The sequence below is a fragment of the Mastigoproctus giganteus genome, chromosome 5 (genome assembly GCF_048544385.1).
Source record: "Mastigoproctus giganteus isolate SK-2022 chromosome 5, ASM4854438v1, whole genome shotgun sequence".
Taxonomy (NCBI): domain Eukaryota; kingdom Metazoa; phylum Arthropoda; class Arachnida; order Uropygi; family Thelyphonidae; genus Mastigoproctus; species Mastigoproctus giganteus.
The window spans coordinates 147466974-147480087 of NC_143579.1; the positions used below are offsets into that span (position 1 = coordinate 147466974).

The window sequence follows — 13114 nt, forward strand, 5'->3', positions numbered from 1 at the left end:
CTGAGCAAGAAAAAAGAAAAGCTTCCAATAGAAACAAAGACGACGTTTCAAATGTGTAGCAAATTTTAATCGTCTCAAACACCCTAATTTCTCCATGATATTTCATATCACTCTGTTCAGGTACACCTGAGCAGATTGATCACTCTTTTCATATTGCTTTCATAGAAAAAGGAAAGCTCCGGTTTACCTGAAAAGTTCAAGTATACCCGAATCATCAGAGTGTAAAATCCTCTGATCTTACTCTCTTATGATTCGTGAAAGACCAGACGTAGATTCTATCTATACCAGGAATCATTACGGAACTTGAAAGAAAACGGAGAGATTGACAGGGATATATATATTCCGAATTTGGGAGCAGTTGGATTATTGGATTACGCATTCTGAAATCTCACCAACACGCCAATTTTTCCCGAGTGTTATAAAGGCGGTTGAATGATTGTATGGGGTTTTCCGAACACCATCACATTTTGGACGTGGCATTTTACACCTAACGGTGTAAAATGCCACGTGGACATTTTGGACGTGGCATTTTACACCTAACGGTGTAAAATGCCACGTCCAAAATGTCCACTTCTGTTTTGAGCAATAAAACTAGTAAACCACTAATAGTAATTTAACGTTTGTAACAATCTGCATCTTTCAGTTCCTTCATACCAGTTTTCTGAATCAAGCCATCGTTACGACAGTTTCCCGATTGATTCTGCTTGGGCTTCGCAGCAGTCGGTCAGAAATCTCATCTACCTTCTGGGAGGATCTTTAAACAGAGCCAGATTCCTGGAAATTGCGAATTAAATCTCGGACGTCATTGCGACGAGTCTCTTTTATATCAAGAAATCGTTGCTGGAATTGGGGAAACCCCGGAGCCGCATTAAACACAACATTCATTTTAAAACACGGATGGCGTTCACTTATAAACACAACTCAACTGAAATCACTCTTTGCCGCAACGAATATATTTTCGATGCAATCAAACGCGAGTCAGTCATTCTTCCAACAGGCAGTCTAGGATAGACTGACTGTTGGAAGAAGAGTAACAAAGCCAGAACCATTGTAGCGCGGCTCAGCGAACTCAAAAGTATCGCTCAGATAATACAACGATAAATATTACGTAAAAGCGCCAAAAATTCTCAAAAAAAAAAAAAAAAAAAAAACCATAAGCGATATATGTGCCTTTCTTTTCAGAAATTTCTTCTGTGATACTTTTATACAAGAACAAAACCGGGATTGAGAAAATAGTACTCCTCATATATTTCGCTGTAAAAATGAATATTTTATAGTGGGATGGTTTTCCCTCCATATGCCGTTGTATAAAAGTAGAGAATGGTGATTCACTTACTTAACTGATACTGTTTAAGTACGAAATATAATATCAGGTAATTCTCTGATACTCGACGTTGACTCATATGTCTGGCAACTGCTTGAAAAAGATAACTCAGCTAACAGTACATACGTGGGGAAGTAAGCGATGAGTTGTTGAATTTCTCTTGGCCAAAAATAAATGCGAAACTTGCTGAAATTTTTGAAGGACAGTTTATAAACAGATGCCAAATTCTTCGGGCGCTTAATAAAAAGAAATATAACCGCAATGGCACGGTTGTGGCTGGTAATCTCTAGATTACTACATCCGGTCTTAACAGGAAACGCGTTAGTTCCCGCGAATAGCGTCGAAATCCGAAACTCAAACTAAGAGAGCATTTTGAAGTGGAATGGAAAAGAAGCAAACCAGATTTCAGAGCTAAAAATCAAAGCAGACGGGGCAGGGGTTTTAAATATATACCGTAGAAGAATGCGATGATCTGAGATATGAAGATTTCTTGGGAATCAGTCACTATTTTTCTGATTAATCCGTTTGAATGTGATCTGGTTCCGGATGAGCAATTTTGAATCAAGTGCACTCCTTCATTGTGCTGTGGTTATTTGAACCTCTTAATTGCTAATCATGAGGAGAATCAAGAATGAAGTATTATTTATTTATTTTATTTTTTGTAATAGATACGTCTCTGATGAGTCCAAAAATGACAAACGTTTCTGACAGAGAGGAGGCATCTGATCTAGGTATGGCTGAAATCTTCACATCACCATATAAAGTGAGGGGGCAGAATGAGAAGAATAATGGCAGGACAGAATAAAGCAGAACGGGTATTCCATTGAGGAATCCAACAGAGATGTTCCTTTCAAGCACCATCACAAAAACTTATTTGGATACTGGGTTTGCCATGTTGATGTCCATTGATATTATTCTAATAGTGATGGGTGTGTGGTGGGAAAGGGAAGTGCCAAAGCAACTAAGGTTATGAGGTATCAGTATATTTTATCTGTAAATTGCGAGTATTCTATAGTCAATTTGCTAGACGAAAAATCCGAATTTTCAAAAAAAAAAAAAAATCACGCATCCCTAACCTGAGGCCAACTAACTCGGCCACGCTGTAAACAAAGCCCATAAAATTCCTCGGGCCATTGACAAGATTCGAACCCCGAAATTTTCTACCCGGTGAGAGCCGTAAGGGCCTCTAATAGTGAGCCTATAATCAAGAAATGGTATAGGAAAATGTGTCGAGGCTATGCTGAATGGATATTTGGCAGCGTAATCTGCCGACTGGTTTCCTAGTTTCCAGTATGGTTTGATTTCCAACAAAAGCCAATCACCTGCCGATGCATGGAGATCTACTAACTGATTTCTTATTTTGTTTAATACGGAACGAATAGGCGAGGTGGTGTTTTACAAAGCTAATAGAACACTTTGTAAGTCAGTATATATTATAGTCTTGAATTGATAGATGAAAGATTCTAGAGCCATTTTTATGGCGTATAATTTAGCTATATAACTGCCACTTCAGTTGGAAATTGTACTATTTGGAAAGACAGCTGCTGCATTCACTTCATATCCAGGCTTTGAACCATCCGATGTGTAATTGTCAATATGTTGACAATTCAAAATTACTAGAAAATGTATTTCCTCACTGGCCAAAGTAATTATCTCAGAGAGGTGTGAACAAGTCGGGTCTCTATCTGACTGATCTGGGTGAACTTACTTTATAAAAACAAACATTCCAGCATTCTTTAAGTCCAGTAATTCGATACCAACAACTGATTTGCTTGTGGTTTGTTCTTATAACAGTTTATTCACTGCGGATCATTAAATTTCGACCAAAACGATGGGTAGGTAGGCACTGAATTTAGTAAAGGAATCGAATGGTAACATCTTTCTCCTGATATTGAGAAAAGTTATATAGGCTTCAACACAGTCATTTTAATGTAGATGTTATGTATATGCCTACATTGTTCCAGAATGATAAAAAGGGGCGAGGCATAACCAATGGACTCTTCCTGGCAAAATCATACACAGGGCCTCGTCGTCTGGACAAGATTTCATTAATAATCAATACAAGTGAAATATGGAATAAAAATTTGTACTCCATTTGGTTGCACAAATAACTTGAAGTATATTCATTTTCTTTAGGCAAGTAGCCCACAGATCTTTGGAAAGATCTAAAAAGTTTATCTTACTATCAAAAATCACGCACAGGAGATGAATGGCGTCGTCGTCGTTTGGTTTTTAGGAGCATTAGCAACTAAGGCCATATTGCTCTGGGGATATGCGGTGGTCATTCCCTGACCTTTCCGCATCCTCCGTATTTGATGGGCATGGGCTCGAACCCCGGTCTAATCAAGAAGCGTGTGCTACGCACTGCTGCTCCTGCTCACCTGGCTACGGAGGCGCCAGAAGACGAATGGAAGAGATGATACGTTAAGTAAAGCTCAGGATCAGCATCTTGAGCTTGTTATAGAAATAAAGGACTGTAGATGGATAATCTGTATCCAATTTGCATCATTCATATGTCAATGTTGTTTACTGAATTTTACAATTGTTTTTCAATGAGGCTTGAAATCGAAAGGGATTGTATGGGCGTTAGAGAAAAGGTATCGGTCCACTGGAACATTTTGGTCATTTGATTTATTTTCATTGAAAATAAAGTGGTGCTAAGAATAGAGCTTTGCGGAAACTTCTCCCTGTGCATGAGAGAGAGAGAGAGAGAGAGAGAGAGAGAGAGAGAGAGAGAGAGAGAGAGAGAGATGTTACCGATAACGAACATAGTAAGAAAGTAATTTTGGATAAGAATGGTAAAGCGCCTCTAAGATCAAAGCGAATGACAGAGAATGGTTAAAAAAGTGAGACTACATGGTACTTTGCCATCTTAAAAGATTTTTTAAGATGAGAAAGTGCCATATGGTATCGAAGACTTTCTCTGTGTCAAGATCTTAATTTCTAATAAATGCATTTCTGATATCGTATTCAACTTTAACCACGACATCTAAGGATGATCTATTATTCGAAAGCTAGATCAATTTTTTTATTGAAGGTACCACGTGAGCGATGATTTATTTAATTTTTTTTCTCCAGCGTTTTACTCACACATCTTGTGTGAAAAAACTGTTTGTAATTGTTAGGAATGGAACGGTCTTTTCCTGGTTTGGGAATTTCCCGTACATAAGAATGGCGCCACGAATTGGAAAATGTATTACCTTTCTTCAATGTGGATCCAATTGAAGAAAGGTAAGTATTGAGAAATACAAATTTATCATCTAAATTCTGGGCATTATGTAATATATTCCGTCAGGAATACACTACATAATTCCCTGTTTCTTTGGTTGATTGCAGGGTAAAGAACATTTTTCCGAGTTTAGTTTAGATTTCTCAGCTAAAAGTCTCTCTTCTGCAATGACTGATTCTGATATTGGATTGGATTCTCGACTATGGATTCTGATTGGGCGAACGTGGTTCCTAGGGAATTTTGTAATCTTTACAGGAGAGCCCCTGCAGTTGAGAAGTGAAGAGGATAATGGGGGAAATTTTCAGTTGTTTTATTTCTGACGTCCGTATTTTTATAAATCGGGGAAATAAAATCTAATCCAGGAATCTTTCTTAGACTTTTTTCCCTGATGTAACCTAAAGCTTTCGCACCGTCTCCTATAATTAATTAGATTGAAATTTCAATCTTTTCCTTCCTTCTCTTTTTACACGGCTGTGCAATCTTCTTTCCACCAGTACTTTCTACGTTTAAGATTATGGAATGGTAGCAGTATCAGCACTCTGAAAAGAGTTAATAGGTAGACAAGAGGATACTATTGTTTCTGAGCAGATTTAATTCTCTAAGACAGAAGTATTAGACAAGCTAAGATGAGAGTAATTGTTAACATCCTTGTATGACCTGATGATGGGATATTCTTGGTTTGAATTTTAGTGGTGCGTTAGCAACAAAGGCTATAATGAGCCAAAACCAGGTAATTTGAAAGCAAGAATAATTTAAATGACCCCAAATTAGGCTACTATATCAAAATATAAGGATTAAAACGGTAAAACAGGTATATTTCTAAATACCTGTAAGAATTTAAAATAACTGAAACTGCTTACAAGTGATTATGTCAAATAAAATAAAAGAAACTGCGTTCATTGGTAAAAACGGAACGTTCTGATAAAATATATCGGATAGTTAAAATGGTGTCACAATTCTCACAAACGGAGGAGCATCATCAGCCATAAGAAGCAACGAATGTGTAAGATTACTGTTCTATGTGGAAGCGAGCAAGAACAGTTCCCTCCATGGTTCCTGCCCAGACTAGACGTCTGGGCAGGAACCATGGAGAGAGAACATGGAGGGAACAGGCTTAATCAGATAATTTGTTTGCAACCTGTTCGTGCCATGACTCTTGATACTGGAAGTGTAATATATCATGCATGTAGTCTCTTTAGGGGCCTAACAGTCTGACCATTCTGTTGTTCTGATCTGGCTGATTATGCAGCCAGATCATTATCCCTGATCTCAATATGGCTTGGGACCTAGCAGAAGTGGATATCAAATGAACATTCAGACAGTGCAGCATTTGCTGAACCCGGGATAGGACTAGATTAGAGTTATCTCATTGCCGATGAAGTCTGTAATACGCTCAAAGAATCGATATATACCTTTAATAATTGTAAGTTTTAGTGTGGTCCAGGGCTAACTCTAAAGCATACAACCTCAGCTGTGTATAGACTGCATTCATGGGGGAATATTTTCTCAGATACAGTATTATTTGGGAAGATGGCAGGCGATCCCACAGATGATTCTGACTTCGAGCCATCAGTGAAAAGATGTAAGGAGTCAGGGTATTAAGCTCGATGGGCAGCATAGAGTTGCAGATAGACAGAAAACCGAGTGATGGCCTTTTTAATCGAGAAATTAGATTGTGGTAAATAAGCATAGATGGAAGGCGTGTCCTAGTGATGGCTGGGTAACATGTCTACTATGATGTTAAGCTCTTTGAATAGCTCCTGGACACGAATACCAACAGGTACATTTGGCAGTCAAGCCGGCGTTATAGAGATTTTCCCAATGTGGCTCAAAAGCAGATGTCCCAGTGGGGTGGTCTGGCAGGGACTTTAGTTTACTGTGGTGATAAATATTTTCATTTCGAAACGAAAAAGGCGGTTCAATAGTTTCGGCATTTCGCCTATGGATAGATGCCTAAATGCTCGGTTAGCGATACAGTTGCGCTTGTCTGTCCATCTCAATACGCTGTTTCTGGCCGAAGCGTAGACCTAAGACTCATAATGAAGTTGAGGCTGAACAAGCTGGACTGGACTTATCTCACCGAAGTTACGAGAGGTTGTTTGTTTGTTTGTTATTTGGTTTTTAGGAGCATTAGCAACTAAGGCCATATTGCTCCGGGATATGCGGTGGTCATTCCCTGACCTTTCCGCATCCTCCGTATTTGGTGGTGACGGGCTTGAACCCCGGTGTAATCAAGAAGCGTGTGTTACGCACTGCTGCTCCTTCCCACCTGGCTACGGAGGCGCACGAGAGGTTGTACTAAGAGTTTGGAAACTGCACTTAAGATAGATTCTGTTGTTTAAAGACAGAGAAAGCGATCCTTAGATTGTGATGGACCATGGACAGTCATAATGGATGTTATCTGTCCAAATAATACTGGACTTGGGGGGGGGTTGACAGACAGAGAGAAATTAATTCCTACATTGTAAATTGTTTGTTACAAGCTTCAGGGTCTATCAGAACACAGCTTCAATGGTTGTTCCAATTTTTAATTTAACGAATATTTTCCCGAGAATATTAGCAATTGCGATTGAGTCTGCAATGTCACAGGATTGACTAGGATTGATGAAGGATGGGATGCATGTTTTTCCCGTCATTTTCCGGATTTTATCCCAAACAACCTTGGAACTGGTGGTCCGGATAACAGAATATGTGAAGCGGATCCAAGGTGCCTTCTGACTGTGAAGCCAATTATATTATCTGTGGTAGGATACGGGATCCGGCAAGGGTCGCGAAACCTCACCTTTTTAATAAGTTTAAGAATTAGGTAAAAATCACTAATTCCTAAACTGAATACAATAAATACAAAAAAAAAAGTGTTCACTTTTATTTTTCCGAGTTATAATGGTAGTCGCAAGACTCGGTCTTTCTGCAGAATATACAGCTAAGAACATGAAAGCCACTTTAAAATTAAGTCCGGAAATTTAAATTTGATAAAAAAAAAATATGCAGATTATATGTCAATTTTAAATGTCCGAAACAGTCAAAAAATGTGGAAAAAATTAAAAGAAAAAACAGCGCGCGCTTTTCTGAATTTATTTCATTTGTATCAAGAGACACGGTAACATGTTTATTTTCGAAAGAGTTTCTGCGGATTTTCTCTTATTCATATATTCTCTATTTTTTCAGCTGCATATTGGTGGGTATCTCGTGGGGCACGTCAAAATGGTAAAGGACTGCGCTTAGCTGACGAAAACGGAAGGTGAGTAGCAATGATTTCTTTAAGAAAATATTTCCTTCTTGACAAAAAAAATAAAATGTACTGCTGACAGTTCACTGAAATTGTTCGTTATACTTTACTTGCAATGACAGTGTTCTATATCATTGTTAGCCATTGACTCAAGTGGTTCACACAGAGAGATTTATTATGCGCTGACCGCTATGGGAGGTCTCACCTCGATATAGTTAGCACACAAAGATATACTTATTATTGCTAACCATGTTTAATCCTGAAGATTATATTTTTAGGTTCGTTATTTTACTTGAAGCAATGGTTTCATCCGATAATACCCTTGCCCCAACATATCCTGGATCTTCTTAAAAAAGATCTGATCTTCGGTTATAATATTGTACTACTTTTGGCTTGGTCCCAGAACATTCTGTGAAAAAGTGAGCGAGAGACAAATTAATCATAATTAATCAGTATTAACCATAATACAAGGAAGCCACAGGCTTTTTTGCTTTTTTTATTATTATTTTTGACTGGCGAGTCAAAAATAATAACAATAAAACTACCTATGTGTTGCCCTCCTCACACAGGAAACTATTAAATTAACCTTCGAATTTCCCCAATTGTCAGCCTTAACTACCCATGGAGGTAACTTATTCCAATAATTAACAACACGCTGGAATAGACGACATCCTAGTTAAGAAAAAGCTTCCTCACACATGGACCTGGTCCTTACGTAGTATGAAGGCCTTTTGGATGGCATTTTTGGGTGGATGGCACTTTTTAAAGTATGAAGAGCCCTAAGTGGGCGATTAGACAGGACCTAGTGCGGAAAATAAACTATTATAAATAAAATAAATTATCTGTTTATACTCCGGTATGACCAAACGGTCAGAGAAGTTCACAAGACTATTATGATGGCACATACGTCCAAAGATGCTACTTGCTAATCTCTCTATATTCTTCTGTTATTTGGTCCTCAGCTTCACAAGCAGAGCTTAGCATATATTATTAAAAAATAAAAAGCATATATTATGGGCTCGAATATTGTTTGGATCCTGGGGTGGGTAAAATGGCTAACCTTTCACTATCTCAAGATCAGTTTTGCATTCCAATCTCTGTCTAACCGCATGAAAAATACAGATCACACTGCAAATATCCACCTGCTGGCAAAACTTATCGCAGGTAAGGTAGATGCCCCATCGATTTCAAATATAATTATGTAATATTTGATTTGAGATTTTTCACTTCGGACTACCGTCAACAATTTAGGTTCTCAAGAACATGTGCCCATCTAAAACAATTAGGCTTTATAATACTTTCATCACAGATCCGTACAAATTTTGCGATGACAACAGCTATAGGAATCACGCACTCAAGAATACTTGCTAGTTTATTGATATATATCAATAAACAGCCATAAATAGTTAACAATAAATCCTGACTAATTTGTTATTTTCAGGTATCGCATTCAAAGACTCTCCACACCGGATGGAAAAGACCAGAGTTCGAATCCTATCAATGACGCGAAGAAATTTTATGGGTCTTTTTTCAAAAATTGGCTGAGTTAGTCTCAGGCAAGGTTAGCATGGATGGATGTTTCTGGCGAAAAACTGAATTTCTACCGGAAATTCGGTTTTTCGCCAGAAAATCGATCACATAACACGATTTACAGATATATTACATATGGCGCAATATGACCTAAGTTGCTGATGCGCATAAACATCCCCCACAACAACCAACGGCATTCAAAGAATCTGCATATATTAAGGTTTGTGGGATGAATAAGTTGTCAACACGTTGCAGTGCTGGTTGCACATAATTCTGCAGTATAAACACTACATTCTACTGGAAGGGAGGTATCGACATAGAATGAATGTGATTGCAAGTGCTCCCGCAGCTGTACCTGTTTTTGATCCATCAGTGTAAATCTGGAAACTGAGGATGAGCTGCATGCAATTGCCGGATATTTAAAGTGGCTAGCAAGTTTTTTTCCATTGTCGAAATCAGTTGTCACAGAAGGGCTTTCACATGCTTCAAGATGGATCTGGCTGATGTTTCATGGTTTATATTCTGAAGGCGTATATTCTAGGTTTTCATCAGATCTTTCTTTTTTAATTCTAATTGGGTTTATTGTTGAAGAAATGCATGCACTGCGAATCAAAGTGGTATTACTGATAAGATAATGAGGAGATTCCTTAGTTTCTAAAGTTTTACGGAGTCCAGTACTACGAAGGTAGTAAAAATTACTAAACCTCGATGTGATGCGAAGAGCACTTTCCACATCAAGACTTCTCATGAATACATATTCATTCCTAATGACGTTCATTAGCTTTTATATACAGGCTTTAAACTGAAAATGTTTGGAAGTCTCAAATTCAATTTGGACATGTACGAATCGTTGCACATTCTGGTTCGGTGCGACCTTTGATCACGCCCAACCAGAATTTTGAGAATGATCAAAAGTCAAATAGTCAGTTTTTTTTTGCCCCTTCAATAGTGCCATTTTATTTAGAAATTACGTGAAAATTAAGTTACACACGAATTTATTTCATTTATTTTTTATGCGGTACTTTATTTTGGTCAGGTTGACTGCATAAGAGGAAATAACAGCGATTGGCAACAGTTAACAGGATTCGATTGCAAAGCAAGGTAAACTAGACCACCTTTGGGGTGGGATAACTGATTGAGTATAATAATGCCCTAAAGGGGATCTTCGAAATGAATGAGGGAGGTATATTTTCACTAGTAGGAAAAAGCAAGGACCAGGAGACACAAATATGAAATTTTTGGTAATGCAGAAAGGCAGCTTCCAATACCAATAAATAGAAGAAATTTCTCAACCTCTGAAATTTCTTCTGGTTAATATTCAACTTCATTTGTTCATATATGAGCGAACTTTCATCATCATTATTTTTAATTTTTATTTTCTCAAATTTAACGTCGTTGTTAGTAAATTGTGAGATGGCCGATAGGGGATCATATGGTCTTGGCTGGCTTTAAGATTTTATTCTTGTGATCGGCGACTGCAAAAATGTCTCATATATCCCACCCCTGACCTCTAGAAGGCTTCTTAAGTTTTATAAAGAAGGATTGGAAAGTGTGATATTCCTAAATTTAATTGTTGATTTAGGATCTATAATCCAGTTTAAAGAACCGTTTTTGAACCAATGCAATGAAGTGTTTCTATTTCACTTCACACAAGTTGTTTCCATTCTTTCGGGCCGAATTTCTTTAGGCGAGGTATAATTTTCCTGATTTTCCATAAACTTCTGGAAAATCAGGCTTTAAAAGTCAAAAGTTTTAAAGTCTTCTCATAGAAGTATGATGATTTTACATTTGTATAATTAAGTTATTTTTTACAGTGTTTATGGGAACTATTTACGTGCGGGTTATTTATTTATTTATTTTTGATGCATAGTTATGACCCACTGCAAAGATATGGAGGAAAAACCGTGATTATTTCTCTTCCTGATGAATACACCATCTACGACTTTGACTGGCTGGGAGTGTGGTGCGAGGAATATAGTGTGGACTTCGGACACGTGCGCATTCCTCAAAACATCCGAGTCCCTCCTTCACCATCCCATCTGGGAATGAAACAAGAGGTAATTTAGCAATTTTCCTTTAGGCTAGGTATTAAAACTCAGAAAGGTTGACAGGAGAGCCTTTCTGAGTTTAGTTTTTTAAATACTTTAGCTTTCAAAAATGAGCAAACAAAACTCTTACATTGCCTGAACAATTATAAGAGCTTAACAAGTTTACGCTATGAATGGAATATGACTGAAATCACAGCGTATATTTCTGTCTGAATGGTCCTGCATTACTTCTTTAACTAGCGACTCCATTATTTTCTTTGGAAAAGAAGTCAAGCTCTGCAATTTCTCATACACCCTTTGATTCCTCCTTTTTGAATTAAGGATATATGTTGCACATCATTCCCAGTCCGTAAAAACTAGAATGGTCACTAACGGTTTTTACCTACCTTTTTACGTTTAGCTTCAACAATTTCTCTTCCTCATTCCTCTCAGTTATTACAAAATCATTTAGCTCCATTCTAGAATCTGATAAACGTCTGGAATCCCATCCGTAAAAAATTCCCATCGTGTGAATGTAGATGCAAAATATGTATTCGGCAACCTGTGCAGGATCATCAACAGTTAAACCATATCTAGTGGACCAATGTGATTCATTCCATTCCTTCCAGTGTTCACATAAGGTAAAGAAGTCATGGCGTATTTTCTTTGCCAGGGATTTCTCGTAACCTGCCTTGGCTTGCCTCACTTTCTTCGTAACTTTATTGCAGATTGGTTATATCTACCACAGGCTTCTGTATCACCTGATAATTAATATGCATCCATGCATTTTCTTCCCTGCCACGAGTCCCATCAGGTAATCTGACATCCATTTAGGTCTAAACCTGGAACAGTATCTCTTAGTTGGTACAAAAAGCCTGGTAGTTTCTATGATTATCTCCCTGAATGCTTCCCATTTAGATATCGCTGTTGGTAACGTCATTACTTAGTGCCACTAAATACTCGTATATCCTGCAGGCTCTGAGACCATTTTAGTTACTTTATGAAAGTAAAAGTTCTTCTCTTTGCCCTTGATAGTTAAGTAAATTCCAAGTGAATATACTATGATCACTGCCACTTACTGGGTCTAATAATCAGATCGAGAGTTTTTCTTTCTCCCGTTGCCTGTCTAGCATACTGACGTAGAAATCATGTCATCTAATAAATCCACAAAAGTCTTATTATGTACGAGTGACCAGCAAGTTCAGTAAATATCAGCTTATGTGCGAGAGTCCTTGACCGTGCGTGCGATGGTAGCGGCAGGTCTTCCACCTGTTGTTTGTGTCTCCCTTCCTACACGGGATGTTCAGTTGCCTTTTGTCAAGTACTTTGAAAGTTAACATGCACTAATTTCAATCTGCATTACATGGAAATCTTATGCAGATGCGCAAATTTGCATCTGCATAAGCTAAATTCGCTTCATCTTATGTAGCTCTTTGCGTCTGCATTCATTCAAGCTTTACTGTTATCAGACTTTACGTTATTCAGTTGAGTTAAGAAAAGTCGCCTTGCTGTTTAGTGCTAGTATTGCGGTGGTTTATTTTTCTTAGAACTAATCTTGTTACGACAAATAAGGAATTATTTCACCCTACAATGGGTCCGTAGAACCCTTCACCCATTTCATTTTTTTAAGGAGATGGATCGATGTGAAACACTGTGCTAGAAGATTCATAGTCAATCCCAATCTTCTTGCCACCTTCATTACACAACTACAATACTGTAAGTATTATTTATAATCGGAAAAATCCATGGCGCTTTTTTACTTACGTTAGTTACCA

At 37.8% G+C, this 13114-nt stretch overlaps 1 protein-coding gene across 1 annotated transcript in view; it reads left to right on the forward strand.

Annotated features, from left to right (window-relative positions):
• LOC150085755 (protein Skeletor, isoforms B/C-like) overlaps positions 1-13114 on the forward strand; it is a 120681-nt gene that overhangs the window by 84638 nt on the left and 22929 nt on the right. The window contains exons 5-6 of the mRNA XM_090374680.1: positions 7722-7794; positions 11183-11369. Of these exons, the coding sequence (XP_090230806.1) occupies positions 7722-7794; positions 11183-11369 (260 nt within the window). The remainder of the gene's footprint in view (positions 1-7721; positions 7795-11182; positions 11370-13114) is intronic.